The sequence below is a fragment of the Centrocercus urophasianus genome, unplaced genomic scaffold (genome assembly GCF_019232065.1).
Source record: "Centrocercus urophasianus isolate 14NV4802_14NV808 unplaced genomic scaffold, USGS_Curo_1.0 seq_43, whole genome shotgun sequence".
Classification (NCBI taxonomy): Eukaryota; Metazoa; Chordata; class Aves; order Galliformes; family Phasianidae; genus Centrocercus; species Centrocercus urophasianus.
Genome location: NW_024885011.1, coordinates 822897 through 850763, shown reverse-complemented (window position 1 = coordinate 850763; position 27867 = coordinate 822897). Strand labels below are relative to the sequence as shown.

The 27867-nt window shown below is 52.6% G+C and overlaps 1 protein-coding gene across 7 annotated transcripts; it reads left to right on the top strand.

Annotated features, from left to right (window-relative positions):
• The first annotated feature begins 417 nt into the window (after positions 1-417).
• NFYC (nuclear transcription factor Y subunit gamma) lies at positions 418-27762 on the top strand. Of its 7 annotated transcripts, none has more exons than XM_042834158.1 (10): positions 418-476; positions 11522-11634; positions 14631-14702; positions 16182-16295; positions 18096-18191; positions 21285-21458; positions 22221-22358; positions 25603-25710; positions 26408-26467; positions 26909-27762. In XM_042834158.1, the coding sequence occupies exons 2-10, from the start codon at positions 11530-11532 to the stop codon at positions 27026-27028; spliced, it is 987 nt and encodes a 328-aa protein (XP_042690092.1). In that variant the 5' UTR covers positions 418-476; positions 11522-11529; the 3' UTR covers positions 27029-27762. The 7 variants fall into 7 exon arrangements, 5 of the variants coding, with proteins under 5 accessions (XP_042690092.1, XP_042690093.1, XP_042690091.1 ...); XM_042834159.1 differs by lacking the exon at positions 418-476 and adding an exon at positions 2047-2137; XM_042834157.1 differs by lacking the exon at positions 418-476 and having other exon boundaries at positions 26912-27762.
• The last annotated feature ends 105 nt before the right edge of the window (positions 27763-27867 follow it).

The window sequence follows — 27867 nt, the reverse complement described above, 5'->3', positions numbered from 1 at the left end:
CAGGGCACACAGCTCCCCGGGCCTGGCTGTAGACAAGGCCGCGCCTGGAGGCCTCGGGCCTGCAGGAGCCCAGCGCAGGCCCAGGCCAAAGCCTTGGCTGCTCCCTCAAGGCCCGGACAGCTCCCTCGCTCCGCTCCCTGCGGCCTGGCCCCGCTGCTCCCCGCCGTCCCCGCTCTCGGTCCCGCCCCACGCCCCGCCCGTTGGCTCCCGCCCCGGCCCCACCGCCTCCCGCCCCGACGAAATCTCGCGAGATCAGCCCCGGGTCATGCGCCTGCGCGGTGAACCGGTCCAAGGGGAAGGGGCGTGGCCTCCGCCCCGCCGCCTCACGGGTCCGCCGCCATCTTGTTTCTCGGCCGCCGGGCGCGCGCTCTGCTCCGGACGCACCCCTCCCCCTCCCTCCCGCCTCCCGCCAGCCGGGCCGGAGGCAGCGCGGCCGCCGGGCGGAGGAGGCGGAGGTCGCGGCGCCGACCGGTACGGTGAGTGAGCGGAGGGCGGGTTGGACGACGGCGGGGGGGAGGCGGCGGCCTAGTGAGAGCCGTGGGGCGGGGGCGGTGCGAGGGATTCTCCCCCTCCCCCCTCTTCGGCGGCGCTACTCCGATTGGCGCAGACTCACCGCGCGCGCTGATTGGCCCATGCGGAGGGAGGCGGGCGAAAGAAGCCGCGCGCTAATTGGCTGCTGAGAGGCGGACCGGGGAGAGGACGGGGAGCCCAACCGTTTCCCCGCGCAGCGCGGGGTGGGGGCGGCGAGGCCTAGGCGAGTCTGTGCCTGTGTGTGGGCCCTGCTGCGGACAGCTCGGTTCCGCGTCCTGTTACCAGTTGTTACCGATACCCGTTTGTTTTGGTTTATTTTTATTTTTTTTTTTCTCCGCACGCCTTAGGAGGGGCTGGGCCGGACAGAACTGTGCTGTGTGCGCGGCTCTGTGCTGAGTCCTGAGCGGTTCCTGAGAGAAGGACAGAAGTGCGGCCCAGGGCCAACAGCTGTTGCGGTCGGCTCGGTTCCATTCAGGCCGTATTGTTCCCTATCTGCTGGCTGTGGAGCAGCGGCAGGCTCAGAGTGCTCACAGGGAATGAACGGCGCTGGTGGCCCCTTGGTCTGCAGTCTGCCTCCTCGTGGTGCTTTGTCTGCAGGCAGCGGATATGGGGGTCCAGCTGGTTCTGCAGCGCAGACTGCAAACATGGTCTTAGACACAGCACACACACCTGGCTCATCAGACAGCAGGCACTGCTGTTGCCCGTGGCAACATCGCATGTCTTTTGATAGGTATATCCACGCTTTTTTTAAACGAGGTTATGTTTTTGGTCAGAGCTGCTGTTATTACATTGAGCCTCATTCCAATGCTGGCCTAAAACCGTACGGCAGCGCATTGTCCCTTGTGCATTAGTGACAAACGGGCACAGCCTGTCGTGATGCTGCTGGCATTGCACGGCCCTGTGTGACCGCTGGGTTTGGTGCAGCGGGTACCGCTGACCGCGGGATGCAGAGGTCGGGCAGAGCCTCCGCTTTCATTCTATTTGTTGCGATTTCCCGGCATCGCTTCCGAGCGGCGGGTGGGTGCCCTGACTGGCGGCCCCGCAGCGCTGCCCGCCAACCCGGCCCCGCGCTGCCCAGGGAACGGCTCTGCGCTCCGCCCTCCCGCGCGGCCCCGTGACTCGCCGCCGGAGGAGGGGGCGGGCGTTGCTGGAAGCGATAGCCGCGCTGGCCAATCAGCGGCGCCGCGCGGCCCCTCCGCGTGTCAGCTGGCCAATAGGCATCGCCGAACGGGAGAGGAGGGCGCAAGGCCGCGCCGCCGAGGGGGCCGCGGGCGGGCGCCGCTCTGACCCCTGCGCTGCCTCTCAAGGTAACTTTAAAGCAGGAAGCGGACGGCCGGGGCGAGCTGCCGGCGACAGCCAATGAGCGCGCGGGGTCGCGGCTCCCCCCGGCGGCGCTCAGCCAATGGGCGCGGCGGGGCGGGCGCAGCAGGGTAGGCTGAGCGGCGTCTGTTAAAGGGGCCGGGGCCCCGGTCCGGCGGGGACGCGGAGTCCCGGCAGGCAGGGGTCAGCTCAAAGACAAAGGAATGGCGGACCGGCCCGGGACGCCTGGGGGCCGCGGCCCCGCGGCATCATCCCGTCTCGCCCGGCGGCCAGCCTCCGCGGCCCGGTGAGTTGGTGGTGCTGGCGGGGGCCGCGCGGGTTAGGCGGGGGGCGGCCGCGGCCCGGTGACAGCGCAGAGATGGCACCGCCCGGCACCGCGCGGGGCCTCCCCTCTGCAACGACGGACGGGGCTGCGGGTGCGGGCGCGGCTCGACGCCCCGGTCTGAGCCCCCGGCGTCGGGGAGGCGGGGGGTGCGGGCGGGCGGCCGAACGGAGGGGTCATCCCGGGCTGAGCTGTGCGCGGGGCCGCGCCGCCAACCGGGAGCGTGGATCGAGGGGGGGCACAAAATGGCAGCGCCTCCCCCGGTGCCCGCCGAGCTGCAGGGCTGGGGAAGGGGGAGGGAGATGAAGGGGGATGCGGGAGCCGGCGCTGACGCCCGGCCTCTGCGGCCCGACGGCACCGTGGGCATTGGGCCCCCAGCCGCCCCCGGGCTTCTGCCCGCAGCCCTTTTGTTTTCTCTCCCATTTGCCACCCAACACTGAAGGTCACTGAGAGGCCGAGTGCCGCTGGGCACACGGCACGGCCAGCGAGATGAGAGTGACACGGGTGAGCAGGCAGCCCCGGGGGAACCAAGCCTGGGCCTGGAGCCGGTGCTGAGCTGCAGCCCAGTGCCCGAGTGAGGCCTCCCCACATCAGCAGCAGTGACCTTGAGATGCCGCGGCTCCCGGCCTCCAGAATGAAGGACAAAGTTTGTTGACGGCACTTTGGCTGGGAAAAAAAAAAAAAAGAATGCGAGTTGAAAAATGAAGCTGCTCCCCTCGCCCAGGGCAGAGAGGGCATGGGGAATGGTGTGCAGCTCAGCATGAAGTGCACATCGCAGGCATTCCTCGCCCTGCACTGCAGCGGGATGTTGGGTGCTGCCGGCACGTCCTTGCCCACTTCAGGGCTTTTCAGCTGCTAATTGTTGGCTTCAGAATTGCTGTTCTCAAAACTGGAGGTAATGATGTTGTGCACCTGATGTCAGAGCTGGGTACGTTCCCTGAGCTCGGCTGATGCCACCTGTAACTGAGGGACCACACTGGGCTCTGGCTGCAACCTGAGTGCTTTTTGAGTTGCTGCAGCCTCTGAGTGTCACTGGGTATTTTAATTCCAATACAGCTGGTGGGAAGCATTGCCTTTCCTCAAGCTTTCTGTGGCTTCATGTGGTTTCAAGTCAGACAGGAGCAGAGGGAAACCATCCCCTATTGGTACCAGTGGCTGCTCCAGATTGTTGGTGGAGCAGCAGCAGCACCTGACGCGGCTGTGGGGCATCTGGGTGTTGCTGCCAGCAAGGTCACTGCTGGCCTCTATGTGTAGACATGAGCCATTTTAAGCTGTTTTTTTCCATGTATTTTGGATGCATTCAACTCCTCCATGCTTTTGAGAGGTAGCCAGAGCCTTCATTACATCCAGCATTCGTCGTATTTCAGATCTTGAGCTTGCAGGGGGCCGTGGATGTATAGCAGTAGGTGCTGCTTGATCTTCCTGGCAGAAGAACAGCAAAAAGAAGCCATGAAGCTTCCAGCACAGAAAAGGGATTTGCGTACGCATTCTGCCCGCTCTGACCTTCTGGTACCCGTGGAATGGAGGGAAGGTTCCTGTGTCCCAGCTGTTCTGCTCTGTGGGCTTGGGGTTTGTTCTCCATGCCTCAAAGGCCCCTGCTTTGAGCAGGCCCACAAACCAGGCCCTAGGTTTCCTTTGAGGACTTTTCCACGGCTGTTTCTTGTACTAACGCAGCTGGCAGCACCAGCAGGGGAGGCTTAGAGGACGCAGGGTTGTTGTGGGAAGCTGTTGCCTACGGGTTGAGCCTGGTGGGTGCCTGCAGGAGGTCACCTTCAGAGCTGGTGCTGGTGTTTGTATTGTTGGGTTCCTTGAATTGGCCTGGGATCTGGTATTTATGTAATGCAGCGTGGCATCTGTATTCCAGCGGTGTGGGTACAGGAAGCAGCTTAGTAGGGCTGCCTGCGCTGGAAGTGAATCAGATCGGTACGGTTAACTTCAGCTCTTTCCTTGTTTTGCTGTTGTGCTTCAGAGTGGCCAAAGAACCGCTGTGGGGGCATTGTTGTGTGAGCACACGTTGGGTTCTGCTGAGGAAGCTCCTGTTGTGTATTGCTCAGAACCCAAGAATTCCTGCGTGCTGAGATCTCGCTGTGGGGATTTTCTCCTGGTGTCTATGGCTTGCTGTCCTGTTTGGTCACTGCTTGATGAGTCAAAGTGGGTCACCCTCAGCTGTCTTCCTTATTCATTGAAGGTGACCCACAAGGGTGCAGATTTGGGTGTTTATAGCAGGAGATCATTAAAAAAAAAAAAATGAAGGCCTCATGACAGCGTTCTGCTGCCTATTGAGCACTGTAGGTTGTGCTTTAAGTGAGGTTTTCTGACCTTGGGAGGCAAAAAGCTTGAGCCCGTGTTATGAAAATGATTACTTTTAACTTCTGTGGGATGCCATTAGTTCATTTAATTAATGAAATGGAGTGAAGAAGGAAATAAGAGCATGGAGTGTTCTGATAATCCCTGTAGGACAAAGAGCCCTGCAGCCCCTAAAAGCCGTGCGTTCATTTCATTTCTCTACCAGGAGCAGCAAAGTTCTCAGAAGCAATGCTTAGAGCTGGCGGCCTTTCCCTCTGCTTACAGCTGTCACAAGGGTTTGTGGGCACCTCCTGTTTGCCATTCACACGTCTGAGGTGTGCTTTTAATCCTTCCTTCTGCCTTGCCCTCCTCCCTCTCCAGCAGGACGGTGGTGACTGAGCCTAAAAGTGCAGCAAATGAGCAAAGAAACACGCAACGCTTAAGGCTGCATTAAAACTGGAGCATAACTGCCCTAGATGAGCAACGATTTAATGATGTTTAACTGTTGAAATACCAAATATCGAGTGTGACCCTTGTGCTCTTTCATTCAAAGAAGAACGGGGAGTAAAATAACCAATGCAAACAGCAATTCAGATTATTTTGTTTGCTTTACCTTCCAAAAGAGAACTACGCCGGCGTTATTTTCCACGTGGTGGTTGAACGTTTGCAGCCCAGTTTTGGACTCGGTGCAGGCAGCTCTCAAGCCGAAGCTCAGTTCTGTGCCATGCTGGGGTTGTGATACCAGCCTGGCGGATCTGCATGCGCAGTTGTGGGCCCTGCTGGGCTTTTAGCAGTGCTGTCAGGGAGCTCGTGCGCTGCGGTGACCTCGGTCAAAGTGTGATTGCTGTTATCTTCCTGTCCTGAAGGAGTGAAGCCAGCTGACAGCAGCCTGACGCTGCCCCGTCCCACCTCCTGCGATGGCCGCTGCCTTTGGGTCACGCCGTGTCCTGTACAGAAGTCAGCAAGGTGCTGTGGCACAGCAGTGCTCCCATCCTGAGCGCCCAGGGCAGCACAGCGCTGCGGCTCTCGTCCTGCGCAGCCTGCGTGGGAAGTGCCAGCTCTTGATCCAGTGACAGCCCGGAGTCGAAGCTTTTGTGCGGCTCTGTGAGACCTGGGCTGTAATTCCATATCAGGAGAAGCTCTCTGGTCGGTTTGTGCCCTGTGTGAATGGAGCCAGAGGGATGCTCTGTTCTGCCTCCTCTCTGCAGGAGCTGCAGCACGGCTTCGAATCCAGCCACGCTCCTCCAGCCCCAGGCTGCCCAAAGCAGGTGACAGGGGCTGTGCTGGGAGCACAGTGGGATTGGTGCAGGGCAGATGGGGCACGTGGGCAGCGTGCCTGGTGGCAGGGCCCAGCCAGGGTGCCAGAGGAGCTGCGTTTGAGGAGTTGGGTGCTGGTAGAAATGCAGATCCGGAGCCTCTCCTGGGCGTTGCGGCTGATTTGGGCTGAAATCAAACGCTGTGCCTGGCAGGAATGAAAACAAGTACCGCGTTAGAGGTACGAGGGAGTTAATGTTCAAACAGTGCTTTGAAGATAAAATATATACTGCTAAATAGTTCAAGAAGAAAGGGCTGGAAGGCACCTGAAGAGGTCATCTTGTTTGTTTTTCTGCCCCAAGGCAGGAGCAACTCGAGCTCAGCCCTTTCTGACTTGTTCGTGCAGCCTTTTCTTACCAACCTGCAGCAAGATGTGCTCTGTATCCTCCACAGGTAACAGTCCAGCTCCACTACCCTGTCTGTTGTGGTCAATTTTCATTTAACCAAACGAGAAATCTACAAATGTACACCTTATCCAGCCCTGGATGATCCTCCATGCCGACATCACGGGGTGACGGGACCAGCTGTGTGTGTAATGCTGCAAGAAGGAAAGGTTAAAAATAAACCACGGGGTTGCAGAAGCTTCTTATAATGGCACACTGGAAGGAAGTGCTTGTTTTGAGTTATGGTGGTTATGCAGAAACCTCTGGAATTTGCTCGTAAGAGGTTGAAAGTTTGTTTTCATCGAGAGCAGAACTTGAGAATCTTTGTAGGTTTGTGAGCATGGCCTTTTCCCACTGCCTGCAAGGCTTTGCAGGGCTGTTCTACAGAAATGGAGAAGAGTTCCTGCATCGCTTGGGTAAATGATTTTGGCCTGCATTTTAGCTGTGACTTGATGTGTGATTGCTACCCACAGTTAAAGGTTGTTCTTATGCTTTACTACAGCAGCGTTGCTGGTGCTGCCACGTGCTGAACGTCGCTGTGCTGACCCTGCTGTCTTTGCCTCTTTCTGAGTATCAACCAGATCATTCAGCTCACCTGAAGTTTATTTTCTGGTGCAGTTGGAGCTCTGAGCAGACCCAGAGTGTGCTGCAAGGAGTGCAGTTGTGCTGCTGTGTTTTGATCACTCGCACTTACGTACACGTGTGTCTGGATGCTTTGTGCAGAGCAGCACGTGGAGCCTGGCTGTGCTCCTGGCTGGAACGTCCTGCTTGTTATCTGTGCTTCCTGCTTGGTTTTTGTTTGGTTGGTTTTGTTCAAGGCTGATCTTGCTTCAAAAACGGTTGCATACAAACACGATGTCTCCTTAGAATTGCAATAAACGCCACCTTATTTCAGGAAAGGTTTGGATGGGAATTAGAAGATTACCTGTTATCCTGAGTGGCTCTCAAAGCAGAGGAGCTGGGCGGTGAGCTGAGGCATCTCAGTGGCACGACTTCCAAAGGTTTGTTTTGAAGTGAGGCCGCACGGGGTGCGATGGCACGCAGAGCAGCGCAGCTCCTGGCAGCATGCAGGCGTGCTGCCAGCTCAGCATCGGCCGTCACAGAGCTGCCCGGTCTCAGGCTTGGTGTAGCCCATTCCAGACTGGACTGATGCTCTGTTTGGGGTTCTGCTGCTCCCTTGGATGCCCTCATGGCCGTAATGAGAGCAGGATCTCCCGGGGGTGCTGGCACGTGGCCGTCATACACTGAAGACTCCTCCTGTGCCACCATTTACAGAGATGTGTTACTGGATTCGTGTAAACCTGTATGTGCCTCTTGTGAAACTAGTTCAGCGTCGCTAGATTGTTCCTCCTGATTTGGGCAGGATCAGGTGTCTGGCACTTCTTGCTACGCAGAGCTCATTCTTTAGATATGCAAGTGGGCTGTGCACATCTTACTTTTTAATCAAGGGACAGGCTCCCAAAACAGCGCTGCAGTGAGAGCATCGCGCTGGGAGCAGTGCTGAATGTCAGAGCAGAGTTTGTTCCAGATGCTCGCTTTTCAGCTCTGTGGATCCATTCTTCATACTTCAGGGTTTTGCTGTGTGCAGAGGCATTGGTTTTTATTCTTTGCTATATCAAAAAGTAGTAACATGAAAGGAAACGCAGTGCTGCTTTTTTTCCTGTAGCACCACTTCCCAATAATGAGGCTTCTCAGGAGTTGGTGTGATAGGAAGCGTAAAACCAACAGTCGTGTGGCTTTTTGGGTGGTGGTTCTTCAAAGCCCTGTCTGTGGAGGTGGTAATTCCACAGAGGAATGGCGATGGACTCTGACGGGGGGAGGACGTGCAATGGCAGTTTCCAGTTAAAACAAATACGTCTGTACCTGCCTGCTGAGGCACAGCACTTGTCTGTGCTTCTGCCTTGTTTCTTCACAGCCTCCATCTCACTGCAGGTTGAGCCGCATCCTGGAGGCGCTGGGCAGGAACCCTGCTGCCATGGAGCGCTGTGCAGAATGGGCTCTGTGTCGTCGGGCCGGGCTGGGAGCAGCGCTGTGCCATGCAAAGCACCTGCCAGCTCTGCCCAGCAGCAGGTGCCTGGCGGTGGGAGCTGGTTCCTCCTTCCCTGAGAGCCTCCCAGCTTCTCGGCGCGTCCCTCCGGCGCTCTTACTTTGCATATCCCCTCAGATGTTTGGATAAATTGCATTTAGACCTGCTTTCCACCCACCCGGTTTGTTCAGCTGCTGCCGGGCACGGCCTGCTTGGGGCTGCAGGTGGGAGGTGGAGGCTGTCCTTGTGCCTGGCCCTGTGGCAGTGCCCCAGCTCCTGCCCTGCATGGCCGCTTCTTCCAGCTGAGGAGCTCCAGGTGGAACCGCAAGATCAGAGCTCTGAGTTTAGTTTGCAGCTGTTCTGCAGCTTGTGTTGCCAGTAGCAACTTCTTGCTTGAATGTGCTTCAAGGCATCCAGGGGGAGATGGCTTCATTTGGCTGCTTCCCCTTCCCAGGCATTAAAGAAAGATCCTTGCTGGGGCTCTATTTAAAAACAAAACAACCACAGACAGCAGCAGTGTCTTCATGGCTGCTTTGTGTCCTATGAACTGGGGTCCTTAAGCACTTGTCAGCTGCCACAGGGTTTTTTAAGTTGAACGTCTGCAAAAGGTGTTCTGCTCTGGTGAGCAGAAAAGCTCTAATTGCAGAGTGTTGCTGCCTTAGTTCTTGAGATGTGCTGCCTAATCTGCTCTGTAATCACCTCCAGGCTTTTTATGCCCAGGCCTCAGCGTTTTGGCCTCCTTTTCCCTGTGTCTGGAAACAGAATGTTATCCTTCATGGGGCGCCCTGGGGCTGTTCAGAGGGGATGCGTGGTGTCAGGGTGGATGCAGCCCACTCCTCCGTGCCCATTTCTTACCTGGTGTGTGCTTCGGAGGCTTTGGGATTTGTTTGCTTGTGCCTAATGGAGTTATGTGAGATGGGTTTGAGCCTCATTCGGCAGCAGGATGAGGTGGGAGAGCCTGGAGCTTGTGGGGATCCACAGGAGGAAGTCCTGGGTGGGAGAAGCAAAGTGGAAGGGAGCTGTGGAAGCTCCCTGCATATCAGAGCAGATGAACGGGGTGAGATGCTGATCCCACGAGCACACAGAGCTGCCTTCCCACTCAGGGGGGTTTAGCTCCAGCCCCGCGGTGTTTTTTCTGCTGGTGCTATTCCTGATAGCAGGCATTCTTAAATCACAGGAATGCAGTTCCCCCGGGTGAAGGAGCTTACCTAATGGTGCAGGAATGGTTCTGTTGTTAAAGTTGGTGTCATGGAGCCAACGCCGAGGGTTTGCATGGAAGTTTGGGTTTTTCTGTTTTCTCTCTGATGCTTGCAGGCATATTCAAGGTCCCTCACGTATCTCTCCTAGTGGGAACCAAGAACTGGAATAATGTCTTAGCTTTCACCTGCTTCGGCTTTTATTTCAGACTCTGCCATTATTTCCTTCTGTAAGTTTTCTGAAGAAACCAGGCTGTGGGCACTTCTTCTCCCTGCTCACAGGCAGCCTCCTCTCACTTCTCCTCCACAGTCACTCTCCATAGCAGGCGTCCCTCACTGCTGCTCTGAAACCAGTCCTGTGTGTGCTCTGCAGGTGGGAGTTCTCTGCCTTCCTCAGGAGGACCCTTTAAATTCTGGGTGATTGAAGCAAACCGTTTCCAGCTCCTCCTTCCAAGTTTGGATGAGTGTGACAGAGGCCTACACCTAATGCTTAATTTGCCCTTGATGTAACACTGTGTTGTTACCAGAGCTTTCTTCCCCTTTACTCCATTTTTAACCTGTTGCTTCTTAGGGTTCTGTTGCATTGCAGTGCAGGGTTTAAGCAGGCTGAAAGCAAGACATCTGTGGTTTTGAGTCAGCCCTGAGAAATGGTTCGGCACCAGGATGAATGGCATCTCCAGTTGCAGCAAAGACCCCATCAGTGCCAGTGTTGAAGTATTGCCAGGTAGAAAGGATTAGCTTCTGTTTGTGCATCTATGCTATTTTTTGTCTGCATCTGACAATGCAGATCATGGGGGGGAATCAAGGGCCAATGTTAAATTTTTGTTAGAATATTTCTCTCTGTATTTTCTTACAAATACTTGAAATATCTTCGTCTGTAGGAGGATGGCATTATAATGCAAACAATTGCTGAAGAGCCATCAAGCAGCTTGTCAGTCCCTGATTTCCATAGGTGCCCTGCCTGCAGTTCTTCCTGTCTCAGCACCTGTTTCTCTGTGGTCTTGTGCCCTCCTCCTTGCTGTGCTCTGTCAAAATTCCCCCCAGCTCCTCCTTCCCAGGGTGGTTAAAGGGAAAGGATCCTGAAGAGCACAGCCTGCAGGAGGTGCCCCTCTCCCTGATCTGCTCATAGGATTTCATGGCATGGCCTCACTTTGGCCTTGTAGGTGCTGGACTCGGTGCTGCTGTGCTGCATTGGGGCTGTGCTGCCTTTAGCCCGAGGGCTGAGGGTTGGCAGCAACACGAGCTGCGCCATTCGTGTCCCAGCTGAACGTGGGCTGCTGTCTTCTGCCCTGCCACAGTAATGACAGCACTGCTCTGCAGGTGTTTCCCTATGGAAGCTGTAACACCGTTGCTCTCTTCACAGCTGCTGCGTATGAGGAGAAGCTCAGAGGTGTATTCTTGTATTCTTTGTGCATCTTGTCATCTTGTGGGGACCTCGGGGCTGCTTGGGGTGTCCTCAGGAGCGTTTAGCATCACTAACACAGGGCCAACTCACCAACTCCTTTGGTGTGCACCCAAACATTTCTGTGCTGGGAACATCAGGTCCTGCACCCTGCTGGGCACGGCTGCCTGCTCTGCGGTGCTGCTGGGCTCCTGCCGCGCTTCCAGATAGCAAGGTCTGTGCACAATGACACCTTTCTAACAGGCACAGAAGAATTTGTTTAATTAAGCTTTTTAGAAATGATACCAGGCTGACCTTGACATTGTCTCTTCACCTTGAGGGGATTTGCTGCTGTATTCTGCACTGTTGTTGGCTGTAAGAAGCACTGGAGTAAATGACTTTCCCGTTGGTGCACAGCGCAGTGTGGGCTGTGAGCACCCGTTGTGTTCTGTAAGTCCCTGTGAGAAGGCAGGACTCTAACAAGGGAATGAGGAGAGCACTTTTATTTTCAACTCTTTTTTGTGTGTATTCTTTTTACAATCTTTGGAAAAGTAAACAAGCAACGAGCACAAAAAAACCCCACTTTCAGAGGTTATGAGTGCTATGAGTATCTTCACGTGGCTGCTGAGCCGCGGCCTGGTGGACCTCAGCACTTCTGTTGGTTGGCCAGGCTGGGCTCTTCCCACAGTCCTGGCACTCGGGGGGGATCTCTGCATGCCTGCATCCTCCTCATTGCTGACGCTTTGCTCTGCTTTCTTCCAGCTTCCAGCATGTCTACAGATGGCAGCTTCGGCACAGGCAGCAGCAGCGATGCCCAGCAGAGCCTGCAGTCCTTCTGGCCCCGCGTCATGGAGGAGATCCGCAACCTCACAGTGGTGAGTGCCTCAGTGGCTCACATTGCTTCTAGAGAACCCGTGGTGGATTTCAGAATGCCTTCAGGTGTAGCTGCCTTCGGTGCTTTGAGCTAACAGGAGGTTGAGGGATTTCGGATGGTAACTCGTGCTGTTCTGCTGCTTCTCAGCTTCAGTAATACGAAATAAGTGACGAGAGTTACTCCCATGTAAGAGCACTCTTAATCCCCCTCTTTCCCCTTTGTAAATTCAAACATCTGGCTATTGGCAGACGGTGGCAATTTTGTGAATGAATTTTTGGTTTTCATTTTCTGTATAGAACAGTTATGCTCTTTCAGAACCGCCTCCTTTGACAAGCCTGAAGTCTTGAAAATCACTTGAATGCCAAGTGCATCGTTATCACGTGCCTTATTAATTTAAAGGCATTTCATTAAAAAAGAAAAATCACATAGAGGCTGAGAATAGGAATTGGACTAAGTAGCTTCTATTTTTCCATCCCCAGAAGAGAAGTGCCTGGGAACGAGGGCATATAATAAAAATTGGCTTTTGGAGAGAGATGGAGAGATGGCTGTGATGCAGCAGTCCTGCAGGCACATCCTGAGCTTGTAATGCAAGTGAAAACAAAAGAGCCCCAATTGAAGACGGGCTGTTCAAAGTGAAAACCCCAATCCAGTAGTTGGAAGATAAGCTGCTTTTTTTTTCTGCCTGCGTGCAGACAGTTGGTTGAAGAAGCAGATGTAGAATTTTGTATGCATAACTAGAATTAATTACTTTCTTCTTTTACGGCGTTGAATTCTTGTGTTCAAGAGCTGTAGTTTGTCTTTGTCTCCACATGAAAGGGGTTTATTCCACAGCTTATCAAATACGGGCAGCTTAATTTTTAACTGCTCTGTGAAGCTATTTATCGCATGGCAAGGTAGGAAGTCGCTGGAAATTAACTGGAGACACTGGAGCAGAGATAGCAGGGAAAAGGATGAAGTGCAGAACATCTGAACGCGGCCGTTCCCAGCACAACCAAACCCTGGCACCCGTGTGCATCTTGTGCTGCCATGCATGTGGATGGAAGCAACCTCGGAGCTCACCTGTGTGTGCTGTGCTGTGCAGCTGAGAGCAGCTGTGACGGAGGCCTGCTTTGCACAGCTCTCTGCTTTGGGGCGTTTGCAACGTGCTGCCACTGGCTGAAATGCAGGGGAGGAAAAAGGGAACTGCTCTGTGAGAGCTGGGATCACTGGGCTGCCCTCCATCCTGCAGGACAAGGGGCTGTAGGTTTCTCTTGGAGAAGCAGGAGGCAGAATGAGGCTGAAACAAGCATTGCAGCTCCGCAGAGAGCTAGAAGTGGCCTGGGAAAGTATTGAGACCTAATTTGGAAAAAAGAAAAGATGAAGAATTGGTTCTACAGTTCGTTGTGCTGGGCAGTAGCCAGTAGTGGTCACGCTTCCCTTCACCGTGGTACTTGCGTATTGATTTTGATTTATGTGACATTTGCCTGTCAGCCTTAAAGGAATAAAGGCTCTTTAAATTGCTCTGGTTTCTCCCGCTGTCTCTGCTCTGAAGGTTTTAATAGCATTGCACCTTGTGCAGTGCACTTGTAGCTGCAAGCGTCTGCTTGCACTTCTCTTGTTCTTGGAAGTGAAATAATTAGCACCGTTACGAGTTTCACCAATTAGGAATTTTGTCGTCATCTTTCCTTGAGGCCCGAAGCTCTGGGGCACTTTAAAAAGGAATGAGCTTAACAAAATAAACTCAAGGAAATCTCTGGGATGTTTTTTCATGCCCTAGCAACCTCCCGACTTGTTTATGTGATGGTGGCTGGTGGGAAGTGCCACCCTGATGTGTGTGTGCTCAGCACAGCTCCTGCCTGCTGCCCTCTCCCAGCCCTTCCACACCAGGCCTCTGCCCTCCTGCTGCACGTACCACGTCCAAGATTCTCCCCACAGTGAGAACGCAAAGGTTTTGCTGTGTTCTAATACACATCTATCGTTTTCATACCTAAATTGATCACACACCCCCTGCCGGAGCGCTGGCTGTCCCACATACAGCTTCTGTACTTTATTTTAGTAGAAAATGGCATTTTCAGTATTTTTTTTTCCTCTTTTGTTTCTTTACCGTGTCTGGCAGTGCTCTCTTACCACGGAGAAGAGTTTGCTTTTACTTTTTGTGCCATTTCTGTGGAGAAGACATTTTGTAGAAGCCCCGTGTGCGCAGGGATTCTGCATCCTGGTGCAATGGACGTAACCTCACCTTTCTCCCTCTTTGAAGGGGCCCCTGCTGGCTGCACGGCGTGGATTTCTTGTTCTTCTGCACCTGCAGAGGAGGGCAGGCAGTGCTGCACTGAAGCTGCAGCTTCCCTCACCCCTTGCATCTTCTCAGGGCTTTGTGTTGGCGTCTCAGTGCATCTCTGTTGCTGAGCAGCCGCCAGCAGTGAGCAGGGAGGCTGATTCACTGCAGTGATGGCTTCCTCTCCTCGCTGCCTCCTAAGCCATCCTTACCCTGTTCTGAGTCAGCAGTTCCCTTTGCTGGAAAATGGCAAGGAATCCATTTAAATACAGGAGTAGACAAGGTTTTGCAGGGCTCTTGACACTAAAACTGATACTGGGGAGCAGGGAAGTGCAGGTAGGGCAGAGATTTCATCCTATGGCAATATAGCTCTTATTTGCCTTCATTTCCTCTAGTGAGTCCTTGCAAATTCCATTGCTTTCTCCGTCCTGAGGCACCTAATTGAATTAGTTGCTTCAAATACACATTTCTGCATCTATTTATAACTTTAGAAACATTCTGTTCTGCAGAAGGACTTCAACTTCGAGGTGAAACTGTAAATGCAAGTGTCTGACAGAGGGCTGAGGTACCGCTGTGCTGTGTGAAGTACAGGAAGGCAGCTGGGAATGCTCAGATCTGAGGAGGAGCTGCCCCACCTCAAAGAAAAGGAGTTGTTTCTGTCGAGTTTTAGCAGGTTCAGTTTCAAACAACAGCAATTTGTTTTACTTTTCTTACCTGTGTCTCAATTGTGGATCTCTCTGCAGAAAGACTTCAGGGTTCAGGAGCTGCCCCTGGCTCGGATTAAGAAGATAATGAAACTGGATGAAGATGTGAAGGTACCCTCATGGCTTCTGTCTTAAGTGTTTATGACCCTTTTGGTGGATGCTGTAGCTGTAATTCCTTGCAATTCATTACTTGTTATTGTCATTGTTTATCATTATTTTTAAGGTACTTTACAGAACAATTACTGGAATGCACCGTTAGCTGGCCTGGTGTAATTAAACTGAACTGGGGAAGCAAGATCACTTGGGATCTTTGCTGAAGACTTTTTCAATTCTGCTTTCTTTTGTTCAATACCAATCTGCTGCATAACTCTGGGTGTTTCCTGGCTGCTTGGCTTTTTTTTTCCTAGTGCTGATCCATCTTTTCTCACGTCTCCTTGTTTTTCTTGACTCTTCCTTTCACAAAGCTGTAGAAGGTTCACGTGGGCAGTGACAGCACTGAAAGGTGCTGTGCTGCTCTGTGGAAAAGTAGGGAAAAGTAGTAACTTAGGTAGGTACATTGGTTTGGTAGTGATACTCGAGCTGAATCTTTGACCTGGATCTGATAAAGTCAACTGGTGAAAGGTTGGAGGCATAAAAGGAAGGGGGGAGAACGGAGCGCGTGTTGAGTCTTGCGCTGCCCCAGCCCTCCTGTTTGTTTGAATAGCAAGAGGCCCTCAGACGTGGCTCTCCTAAGAGAGAAAAGAATGGTTTGCACTCTTATTCTCAATGTGACACCATCCTTCTCCTAGGACAGCCTTTAAATGTTAAATGAGAGTCAGAAAAAGGCGTGTGTTGTCTCCCTGTCCAAGGGAGCTATTCTGTCAGCCTGCAGCCACAAGGAACCCAACCCCCTCAGGTCCCAATTTATGTCTGAAGCGAGTGAGTGCCAGCTTTGTGATAATGAAGGGAAGGTGAGATTTAAGAGGGAAAAGAGTCTTTGGCATTCCTTCTGGTGTTATTTAAGAAGCCTGCACTGGGGATTCAGCACTAATGCCAAGCCAGCTAATAACGAAACTGCTCAACGTGAGCAAAACTTGAGCGAGATGCTTTTTAAGGGAAAGGAATTTGGTGAGGCGCATGGTCTTTATCTGTGTCTCCAAACCTCCTTTGCAATTTCTGCATTCATTTCAGATTATCTTAGTGTTACAACTATAAAGTAAGGGCCAGGCTCTCTTCAGCTTCTCGTTCAGAATCACTTGCGTGTGCCCAGCGCTGCCAGCAGAAGCTGCTGGGTGATGCCCACAGCTGAGTACAGCCTGGTGCAGCAGTTCAGAGCTGCTGGCTCAACACAACCCGACACGAAGAGGCAGCACCTGGCCAGGTGTGTGCAGCAGGCTGTGAAGACAAACTGCATGTGGTCAGTGCTCTTGGCACTGCGTCTGACTGGAGGCTCTTTGGGCTGTCAGACCGGGGATCTGATGGGGAAATTCCCCAAACTTCACTGTTAGGCAACACGGCCGTTCAGATTTGAGTAACGTTATGCAGTCACCTTGACTTTGCTGCATCAGAGTCTTGATAGTAACTTCAAAAAATGTGTGCATTTAATTACAGATGATTAGTGCTGAGGCCCCTGTGTTATTCGCCAAGGCAGCTCAGATATTCATAACAGAACTGACGTTGCGAGCCTGGATCCACACAGAAGACAACAAGCGCAGGACTCTGCAGGTAACAGCAGCTCCTACCTGGCCTTCAGCAGCTTCAGAAACTGTTTCCAACTTTTGTTTTCATAATAGGAGGCATGCTTTGTAAACAGAGGCTTCTATCACCAGGAACCTGGGTACAAAGCGCGTTGCCCACTGTGGTTGTGCTACCTAAGTGCTTTTTGCTTAACTTGGTTTTAAAAACAAACAACAGCCATATAAAGAAAGAAAAAAAAGCAGCAGCTGTCTGCTAATGGTGACCTGCTCTAATCCCTTAGGATATCTGTATCTGTCAGACTTCTGGCTGTTTTGTTTTTCAGCAGTAATTCTCCTAAGGCAGGCTTGTAGATGCTAGTTGGGGTCCAGAGATGAGAACAAAAATGGTTCCTCCTGCGCCCTGATGCAGGGATTGCCATAGTGGCAGGCAGACAAGTGTGATTCCAGCCCAAAGGCGTCCTGTTGGCTGGGTGTCTGACCACTGAATCCTCACTAATTGAGGCCAGTGCCAGTTCCTTAACCTGGATTTTAATGCAGTTACCATGGGAAGGGTGTATTTGATGCACAGAGCAAGGACAAAGCGCTGCGTAAGCAGCAAGTGTCGACTCAGGCATGTCCTGCTAACAACTTTCAAGCTGTTATTTCAGAGTTGCACTTAGATCCTGATCCTAATGTACAGGACCTTTAATTGACCCAGGTTTCAATTCAGGAGTGCTTTGCCTTCCCCAGCAGCTGCCATCGTAGAACAGCTGCTCTCCACATGGGCAGTGCAGTGCAGCTGCAGGAATGCAGTCTTTGCTTATCAACTATTTGGGAAAAAATGTAGAGTGGAGAGGTCTGAGTTATGGGAGGAAATTGGATTGAGCCCAGCCCTCAGCGCGGAGAACGGAATGGGAGAGACATCTGTTCAGTCAAAGGTTTCTTCCTGGTGAAGATCCTGCTGTAATATATGCTGCCCGTGGAACAGAAGAGATGTCTCTCTTGTGCTTTCTGCATGATCATTGTTTGCACTTAAATGCCAAGGCAGAGCAGGGTTTGGAAATGTCAGCTAGCCTGAGATGTGAGGATGGATGGTCGTAATGTCACCACGCGTCAGGCAGCGCAGGCAGTGCTGTCCCAGCTCCTGTTCATAGGAATGCTTTACAAATTTACCTTCCGTTAATGAAAACGAGGCTTTTAAGAGCTTCTTGAGTCAGCCCTGCTTTTTAAGGTGGTTTGCTGGGATGTTAAACTGACACAGAGCGTTTTATTTTTTTTCTTTTTAAGACTTTCAATCTTTTTTCACTTTTTTTTAACCGTGGGGTTGCTGGAGATCTTAAGCAAACCCTGCAGTGGTGCCTTCTGCTGGCTGCCCCTATTCAGGTTGGCAGCACTTTGACCTAATGCTCATGTTTGGATTTCTTCTTTTGGTGAAGATACGAAAGAAAAGTTTCTTTAGATAAACTTTTTATGCTTATATGCATGAAAGCAGCTTGGAGAAGCTGTTTGCCTTGCCAGTGTTCTTAGAAGCTCACTGGCTCTTTGGCATCCTTTCCCTGATACCTTTGGCCACTTTGCTAACTCTGTGTTTTAATCTTGCTGCTTTCTCTTCAGAGCCCTTCCACAGGCTGCATTTTGTTCTCTCTCCATCTCTCAGGATTCCCCTGCCCCAAATAAGACCCTGTAATTCTGTGTCTTTTTCTCACCAAACGCGTAGGTTCCACCTAGGGGAGGTTCTGTAAAAGCTGAAGTGTAATGAACACCCCTGATTGAAAAGCTCTGCTTTGTTTATCTCGTGACAGAACATGCTTCTAAAGCTGAAAAGTGCTTTTTCTTGTTGCTGTTGTAGAGGAACGACATTGCCATGGCAATTACAAAGTTTGATCAATTTGACTTTCTGATTGACATCGTCCCAAGAGATGAGCTGAAGCCTCCAAAGCGTCAGGTGAGACAGAGCAGCTGCCCTGTTGGCTGTCCTTTCCGTGGGGTGGTTTCACTCTGATTGTTAGGGAGCTGATAACGAGTACAGAGTCTCAGATTTGGACACGTTTGTGCCCCTTTGTGCATGTTTCTTCTTCATAGTGTTCAGATCCTTAATTGTTTTTGGTGCAAATAGAGGGGTGATGACAGAAGCCCGACTCGGGCACTTACCGAAGCAACAGAAACATTTCTAAACAGCTCTGAGAACAAACATTAGCACTATTAAAAATGTTCAAAACTGTGCTGACTCTGCATCCTTTGGCTGCCATGAAGCAACCCAGGCAGCTTTGCCCAGCAGTGCCACCTCCCGCGTCCTTCAGGGCAGTCGTTGCTGCTGTAAACATCCTTGACTGGAAGCTGTGAGGTGTCAGCAGGAGCTTTCAGTCGGATGTTTACAGCTGCAGGCTGCTGCAGTCACCTGGGTGCTGCTGCCCCGTGGAAGCCAGCAGATGTTGCTCCAGGAGCCCTTGTTGCCCTCGTGTGCCGGACGGTGCCCAAACTGCAGCGCGGTGGGGCTGCAGCTCAGTCGTCCCCTGGCTCGCCGTTGCTTCACGTGCACAGAGGCAGATCCTGCACTCGGCTGGGCTGTGTCTGCCTGCTTCCTTCAGCTGGTTTTCAGATGCCTTTGGAGGTCTTTGAAAGGTTCAAGGTGGTCTTTAACATGTCTTCTTTGAGTGCTGCTGGAAAGACTGGAGAACTGTAAAACAGCTTCCTGGCAAGTGCTTTACTTGGAAGCTTTGCTTTGATGTGTTTCTCGTATTCCATTACAAGTCAAACATACAAGAAGTACCTGCTGTGAACAGAGATGCTGCTCCCATGGTAGACCTGGAGTTTGAAAGCTGCTGTTTCACTTTCCGTCTGGAAATGACAGAATTGTTTGGGTTGGAAGGGACCTTTAAAGGCCAGCTGCTCCAGCTGCCTGCAGACAGGGACCCTCGCAGCTCCATCAGTGCTCACAGCCCCCCAGCCCGGCCTTGGCACTCTCCAGGAGCACAGCACCACGCTCCTCTAGTGACCAGTGCCACTCCTCACCACCTTTGCTGTACAAAAGACTTCCTTGTATCCAATCTACATCTCTCCTTTTTTAATGAGAAACCATTTCCCTTGCTCCTATCCCAGCAGACCCTGCTATGACCTCACGGTTCTACTGAAGTGGCTGCAGTGGGAGCTTGCCTGTATCTGGTTTGATACAGAGATGCCAAAAGATTCACTCTGAACACAGCTGACTCATGAGAAATGCTGCTAAGGGGAGAAGTCTGATGGAGAAATCCAGCGTAGGTTGGGACTTTTCAGTGGAAAATATTTCTCTTCTTCCACGGTGCTGAAGAATTGCTGCCCATAGGCTGACAGGCTGCCCTTTTTGGCTGGGGGTGCAATCTGTGCTTTAGCACGGGCAGGACTGTTTGACAACTTGGTGTTGCTTACGAGGAAGAGCTGAGGAGGGAACCATGACTGTTATGTTGCTCTGGTAACTGAAGCTACGGCTTGGAAATACAAGATGCCCAACGATGGGGTACAGCCTACTTCATGCAGATTTGTATTAAAAGTCATTTTTGCGTGTAGCAAGGAAAATTTGAACCTGGAATAGATGCTGATGTCCTTAATTGAGGGTTCAGCGAGCAGCAGGGTTGGAGCTCTATAGAAATAACGTACCTAAGGACTGGGCTTTACAGAAACAGCCATGGCTCTTCAGTGCTTGCAGTTTTATGACTCGTTGGAGAATTGTCCTGTTGAATACATACTTACATTTATTATGAATCCCTCCTGTAGAGGATTTGATGAAGCCAGCAGGAATGAATTGTGTGCTGCTGTGTGAAGGAGGTGCTGTAAGTGGCCGTGGTACTGCGGGGTGCTGCTGGGAGCCAGGCTCAGTCACTTCTTCATTACAGCCAGCTGCCAGCAGCGTAACCTTTGGGGTGTCATTTCCTGGTATGCTGTTAGAAACCTGTTGAGTGGCTCAGAGTCCCTCTGAGAGCTGAGCACTGAAGGGAAGGGGCTCTCCTCCCCACGCCTGATGCCCATCTGGGCAACGTACACTAGTTTTGTTTAATGGAAGTTCTTGTTCTGCCCAGCTGGATGCACTGAAGGTAAGCCATGAGCGAGCCTCTTCTGATGCAGGGGAGTGGAGCAGACTTGTGTGACGTGGCCCCTACCATGCTGTAGCACGTGTAAACATCCTACACTCTCAGCTGTGAACTCGAGGTGGCTGGGAGAGGATTGTTTACGCCTTCTGCCATGGAGTGAACGTCTGGTGAGCTGTGTCTCCTGCTGGGCTCAGGGTCCAGTGCTCCTCTGGGAGCTCAAGAGGTGCGAATCTCGAGCGTTCACCGCTTGTCACATAGCATAATCTCCCCAGATCTACTTTGCATTAAATATCTTGAGTTATAAGGCGCTTTTCTCTTCCAAAGGCATCCACAGATGAAACAAGATGGCAGTACAACAGCCTGTGCTCCTGACAGCAAGCTGGAGCAGAAGCTGTTGTTCTTTGCACTCATGAGATATCCCTGCTTCCTGCAGAATCAGGCTGTCAAGCCATGACACGAGACAAAGTTGTTATTCTGAAAAAGCTGGATTTCAATAAGTAGACCAAGGCCCTGCAGTGTGCATCGAGTGCATGGCTTCTGTTCCCAGGGGTTTGACATCAGAGCTGGGCTAAGATCTGTGTTGGGCACGTGGGCTAAGGAGAAGGCTTTGCAGGCAGATGAGGCTTTGCAGGTCTTCCTTGTGCATTGCAATTCATTCTGTGCTAAGAAAACCAGTGATGATGGAATTTGCTGATGAGGAGCTGTGTGGATTTCAGCTATGGTCATTTTATACGTTTGCTTCTCATGATGAAATTGGTGACTCCATTATTATGTGTAGGATACTGGAAATGGTTTTGATTTCCTTCCAGCTTCATAAATGAGGAAACCTCATTTGAGTGATCGTTTTTGAGTCACTTAAGCTGTTAGAAAGGAGGCACTGGAGGCACCTTGGTGCTTGTGGGGGTGCTCAGCGGTGGCTGGGCTGGGCAGCTGGGGGTTCCCTCCCCATTTACCCACTCTGTGCTGTGCTGCAGGAAGAGGTACGTCAGGCTGTGACCCCGGCTGAACCCGTGCAGTATTATTTCACCCTTGCTCAGCAGCCTGCTGCAGTGCAGGTCCAGGGGCAGCAGCAAGGACAGCAGACCACGACATCTACAACCACCATCCAGCCGGGGCAGATCATCATCGCACAGCCTCAGCAGGGGCAGGTGAGTGTGGGCAGAGCTCGGGGCTGTGCAGGGTGCTGGGGATCCTTGGCTCACTGCAGTGTCCTGTTCTCCCTGCTGCCAGCAGTCAGCAGTGCCACCGAAACGGGTTTTCCTTTGCAGCGTAAGGAGCTGAATTGTGTTGACCCAGTGAGCAAAGCAGAAATATCCTTTGAATCTCCGTGCTGGAGGTTATGTTGTTTTGTGGGAGTGCAGTGCACTGTTAGCCCAGAGTGAGTCACAACAGCCATAGGACACATTCTGTCTTTTCCACATGCAAGTGAAGCTGTAATGGTTTTTGAGCTCTGCAGTCAGCGGTGTTATATTGTTACAGTGTGGTTTTGTTGGTTTTTTCCCTTGCTCTCCCTGCCTTTCTTGATAGCATATTGAGTGCCACGGTGAGGTTAGCACAGCACCCTTTGCTTGTCTGGATGAGCACTGCTCTGGCAGGAGGCTGCCCTTGCCAGGTGCCGACCACGACACCGCTGCGATCTTCAGAGCTCTGAGATCTCAGTTTGAAATGCATGCATTTTCTTGAACATATTTGGCACGTCTCTCGAGTTCCTGTGCCAAAGAGTGGCTATCTGCAAAACCAGAACACAGGACTCCCCCTTCGTAGTGTTGTTACAGGGTGTGCAGGATGCCCTAAAGCCAGGTTCACGCGGGTCTTGCTGCGGTGACTGAAGCATCAGTGAGGAGCAGCGGGGCTCAGCAGCAGCCCTGCGGCCTCAGCCCTGTTCTGAACGCAGCCCTGTGCCAATGCAGGTGGGAGAAGGCCAGCAGGTGCAGATTGTGCAGGCCCAGCCGCAAGGACAGAGCCAGCAGGCGCAGAGCGGGACGGGGCAGACCATGCAGGTGATGCAGCAGATCATCACCAACACGGGGGAGATCCAGCAGATCCCGGTAAGCCGTCGTGGGGCTGGGAGTGAGGTGTCTGCAGCTGCTTCAGCGTGGGGCTGCGTGTGTTTGTGTGCCTTCAGAGCTGTGCAAGGAGGTTAGGGCTGCGCGCGTTTCCTGCGCCGGGAGAGAAAACGAGCCGGGTGTGACATGAAGGGGGAAATAAACTGAGGCCGTGCAGTGCCAGCACCACTGCTACCCACGGGTGGAATAGAGTTATTAGGAGGCAGGACAGAAAGCACTTCCTGCATAAATTAGTTCTCCACGACAGCGTGCTTGCAGTAAAACCTAATTAACCTGTGTTGCCTTTACTCGGTTCTGCCTCTGCAACCCGGAGCCACGGCCTGTCGGACCGAGTGGGAAAAGTGCTGCCTGTGAGTCATTAACCAACTCCTACGTTGCAAAAAAGCATTTCTACAACGTAGTTTGAGCTGATGGCAGGGATGGCTTTGTGCTACCAGGAGATTTCTTCTCACTTTCACGTTAACGTAAGGCTGCTGTGCCCTAAGAATGGGATTTTGAGTACACAGCGAGCCGAGAATTCTGGCACGTGTCCTGGGTAAACGCGTGGCTCCCAAAATGTCATTTTCCCCCTCTTTGTAGCTTGGAATGACAACAAAGCTGAGCCTTTTGGTTCCCACCTGAAAAATTTCACACGCCTTAAAATAAAAATGGATAAAATCCTTCCAGTTCCACGCACTCAACCAGCAGCACTGGGGTCAGACAGGTGACCACGATGAGCGCTTCGCTTTGTCTGTGATTCCTCTTGCTGTTAGGAGGCTGAGCAGCTGCGCAGAGCTGATCTCACACAGGCTGAGGTTTGCTCAGCATCCCTTTGGCAGATGTTTGTGCTTTGACAGAGCATCTCGAGGAAAGCGAAGGCTCTGCGTGCTGCCACATTCTCCCAGTTCACTTCCCTCTTCTCATCTCTGCAATCCTCAGCTGATTCCTACACCAGGTGTTGATCAGGAGGGACAAGACTGCTTGCCAAACGTGCTGCTTTACCACCAGCAGCCTTTTTCCTTCTCCACGTTCTTCACCGCCTTTCTCTTGCATTTTTGTCCTCCTTTTCTTAATGGGAGTCTCTCTTGGATGCTTCTTAAAAGCATTTTGGATAGAGATCTCTACCCCTGCCTGGGTGAATCTGGCATAACAGAGCAGCAATAAAAGAAGTTCAGGCTTGTTTTGCAGTCATCCCCAGTGCAAGCTGTAAGTCCCTGTAGGAAAGCGACCTGGAGATTTGCAGGGGAAAGAATTCTTTATAAAGCAGCTTTGGAAGGGGCTGAAGCATTCTGCAGGAAATGCCATTCTCCACCCAGGTGATGCTGTTTTAATTGATGGCGTGCTTTATGAACGAGCCACTGGAGGCTTTTTAATTAGCACCTGCTTTTGGCCAGGAGAATTCTTCCACCTCATCTTGCCTGGCAGCACTGGGGCTCGTGGCCATCCCCAGGCACTGCTGGGGTTGCAGTTGGGATGGAGCTGCCTGAGTGGGCATCTGTTGTGCTGGGGATGCTTGGGCTCCTCGTGAGCGTAAGGCGATAAAGCAGAGTACCTCAGGAGGGGTGTTACAGTGAAATACAGTTCTCACTCCAGTACCTAGGAGAAGTGCTGCCTTGACAGTAATTAATGTGATTCCTCTTAATTGCAGCATGTTGAAGAACCACAGCCTGTGCTGGAGGAAACACCTTTCCCTTTGCTTCCAGCAAATGAAATGCAGCAGAGCAGGAGCCACACGGCCAGCATGAGAGCAGAGTGCCTGGGAGCACGCTGTGTGGATCCACAGTTACAGTCCTTGCTCTGCTCACTGCTGCTCTCTGTTCTGCTCTCTTTCTGCTCCTCTTTTATCCTTTCTCCCCTAAATCTCCTTCCTGTCTTGGTGCAGTCAGTGTTACCTTCTGGCAGCTCTTTTCACTCCGCTCTCTGGTAGCGTTCAGCTCCAAATCTTCCTTAACACAAACGCAAAAGGCTGAAACACAGAGCTGGTAGCATCTGCCAGCATAGGAGTGGTGGGAGAACGGCCTCAAACAAACGGAGTAGAGCTGGAAGGAAGGCAGGAAATGCATCCATTACAGAGCAGCCGTTTGTTTGCCCACGTGAATTCTGTGTTCAATTTCATCCATGCCTTCGCCTTGACCTCGCGGGGCGAATCTTTGGAGGTTGCCCTCATTTCTGGAGGAACTGTGTGTGAATTGCTTCCATCGCTGCTGGGAGCGTGGTTGAGATGGAAGCAGGACGCTGCAGTGTGGAGAACTTGCTCAGCAGGCAGAGCTCAGTGCAGAAATGGAGTCTTTGCTGAGATGTGTGCTTGCGTGGGGTCCATTTGCTCATGAAGTAACGTTGGTGGGTTCAGCAGTGGGAGGCAGCAGGGCTGTGTGCCAGCAGCTCCTGGTCCCTGAGCGGTGCTCAGGTGCTCTGCACGCCTTCCTTGCCCCTCCTTAAAAACAAAAAGCACCTCAAAGTGTTTTGGATGTAAGGCACCGTAAGGCTGTGAACCAAAACGTTCTGAAGTTCAGCAGCGCAGCACCAGGAGCTCGATGGCAGTCAGCCACGTGGGGACCTTTCCATCGCCTCTCGGCGTGTCCCACCAGCTGCCTCTGTCACAGACTGAGAGCTGAGGGCACTAAGATGGCTCTGCTCAGACCCCTCTCCCCAGGCATCCAAGATCCAGGCTGTAGGAAATAAATGAACTTGCATTGGAATGTGACACAGCGCCGACACGAAGCGTTGGCTTTGCCAGGTAAAGAAGAGTTGCGCTTCAGGGCTGCAGATATCGTGGTATACTTCTGTCATCTCTGCTGCCTTCAATGATTTGAAAATGTCCTGTGTTTCCTTTATGTTTTTGGCAGCACGCAGTAGGAGTGTCATGACGTGCAGCTAGCTCGGAGGAGCCTCTGTGTGTGAGATGAAAGGCAGAGCAGTCGCTGCATTCTGGTGACTGAGAGGGAAAACAAGTGTTACAGTGCTCCAAAACGTAGCACTCAATAAGCTCTAGCTACTAACTGGCCTTTTGTCCTGGAGAAGGAAGCGTTGTGCTTCTTCAGGTTCTCCTTGCAGAGCCTGGAGGAGTTCTGGGGACTTGGCTCTTGCCCTGTGCTAATTCCTCTCCCCCACCGCTGCCTGGCTGGAGCTCCCCAGTCTCATCTGTTACCCGGCTTCTGTTGTGGAAACGAGAAGGCAAGTTGGTGTGTTTCAGGTTACACAGTTACCTGTTTAATTTTCTTTCCCTGCCCCCTCCGCTTGTCTCCAGGTTCAGTTGAATGCTGGCCAGCTGCAGTATATCCGCTTAGCCCAGCCTGTGTCAGGCACCCAGGTAGTCCAGGGGCAGATCCAGACGCTTGCAACCAATGCCCAGCAGGTATGCGCTCCGACAGCAGGGCTGGCCTTTGCTGTTATGGTGTTGTTCCCTAACTCCTGAAACTGCAAACTCTGGTGGAATTTACCAACTCTTGGGCCAGGGATCCCGAGTTTCTTTTCTTCCTGTTTACCTTCATCAGAATAACGAAGCGAGGAGCGCAGCGGATGTTTCCCTTACCTGTGTGTGAAAGCTGCATGCTGTGTGTGTGTGTCTTGCTGCATAAAGCCCTTGCTGCTTCTGAGCTGGCTGCAGGTTTATCAGCCTTTTCTTTACTTCTCCTGGTTGGGTGAGGGAGGAGCAGCAGCTCTCAAAGCTCTGCAGCAGTGACACATCAAGGCCAGCCCTGCAGCCGCCAGGTTGGCTCGTGATCTCTGGGGCTGCTCGTTAAGGGATTCTGCTCTGCCTTCAGAGGACAGGAGGGCTGCTGCTTCCCTGACATCCTGGAGGCCACAGGGTTCTCCTTGTGAAAGCCAGACGTGCTGTGTGAGCACTCAGTCCCTGTCCTTTGTTCCTGACTGCAGTCAGGACCAACGTGAGCACAGGCTGCTGCCCTGCGATGTGTCCCCCCCCCCTCACGGCGGGGCAATGAAGCTTGCAAGAGTGGAAAAGCTCTGGAAGGGCTGTGGCAGGATGTTGTCTGTGGGTTCTGAGCCTCTCCAGAGCTCCGTCCCTGACTGCCCTTCTCTCGTCCTCGCAGATCACGCAGACAGAAGTCCAGCAGGGACAGCAGCAGTTCAGCCAGTTCACAGACGGGCAGGTAAGAGCTCAGGCCGTGTTGGTGCTGCATGCCTTCAAAGTCCAAGCTGGAAGGACTGTTTGGGTTTGTCCTGGCAAATCAGCTCTTCAGGTAAAGCGCTGCAACCCAGCCAAACCTGAAGCAGAGGCAGAATAATGGATCCTGGCCACTCCTGATGCAGGTGGATTCCTCAGCGCTCTGTTTGCTCCAGATTAACGCAGCCCATTTTAGTCCTGACCAGCTTTCAGATACAGGTCTGAACGTTTAGCCTGGCTGTTGTGTGAGCAGCACGAGCTCAGTCTGAGCATCAGGAGTGGACAGAACGATGTACGATGCAGTGATAAATGTCCGATTCACGGCCTGGTTCCGGGGACAGATTTCGCACTGAGAGCTGCTCAGGCTTCGTGCCCACAGCGGCGCTGCGTGAGAACTGACCTCCCTTCCCCTCCTTCTGTCTGCCAGCAGCTCTACCAGATCCAGCAAGTGACCATGCCTGCAGGCCAGGACATCGCGCAGCCCATGTTCATCCAGTCCACCAACCAGAGCTCGGATGGCCAGGCCACGCAGGTGGCGGGGGACTGAGCGGCGTCCCTGTGTGGGGATGCAAACTCGTGCCAGCTTCACCCGGCCCGGTCTGAGGAATGCGTTGCTTCTGCGTCTCCGTACTTGACAGTGAGCCTCCAGCAGGCTGCAGTCTCTGGTGCACCACACGCCTTCGTCTGGTGGGTATGAGAGCATATCCAGCAGACACCGACAAGAATGCAAGATTTTTATTTTTGGAAGTCCATGTTTCAGTGCGTTCAGCTGCTCGTTCAAAGCAAAACCGAAGGGAGCCGATGGAATTCGGAGCATCTCATTGAGCAGCGGTGAAAGGCTCTGACCTGGGGAAATGATTCAAGGGCGCCGCGTCAGGTTTGCTGCAGGAGCTTCCTGCCTGGTGCTGCGTTTGTGTTTCTCCCCGATTAGAGCTAGGTTCAGTGCTGCCATCTCAGTGGTCTGTTACGGGTGGGAGGGGGGAGCGTGTCTGTGTGTTGGGTTGCCTCTCCTGCCTCCTTTTTTGGTAAGCCGGAGCATTGGATATATGCAGCTAGGGGGCAGGGAGTGGGGGCAGAGTAATTAAAGTGAAAACAAAAACATTCCTTGTATTATGACTGTGTTTTCTAAAGACAAAATGATTCTTGAATTTGACCTGGTTTATTCCAGAGATGCTGATGGCGTCCGGATGAACCCCAACCCCTGTTCACTGTTGTTCTGGCTTCGGTCGATGCATGTAATATAAGCTTCCTCAAACAAAATAAATTCCCTTTGTAAGATAACGCGTGCCCTGTCGTTGAGAAGCAGAGCCTGGCGTCAGCCTGGAGCCGCGGTGAGGAGCAGCGAGGAGCCGCGAGGAGCACGGCGCTGCAGCGATGCTGGTGGCA

What these genes read in the sequence shown, in the direction of transcription:
- NFYC (XM_042834158.1), top strand. Translation starts at nt 11,530, where the DNA reads ATGTCTACAGATGGCAGCTTCGGCACAGGCAGCAGCAGCGATGCCCAG. An exon ending in AACTGGATGAAGATGTGAAG is followed by an intron (nt 14,703 to 16,181) that starts GTACCCTCATGG and finishes ATTTAATTACAG; the next exon opens with ATGATTAGTGCTGAGGCCCC. An exon ending in GCCAGTTCACAGACGGGCAG is followed by an intron (nt 26,468 to 26,908) that starts GTAAGAGCTCAG and finishes TCTGTCTGCCAG; the next exon opens with CAGCTCTACCAGATCCAGCA.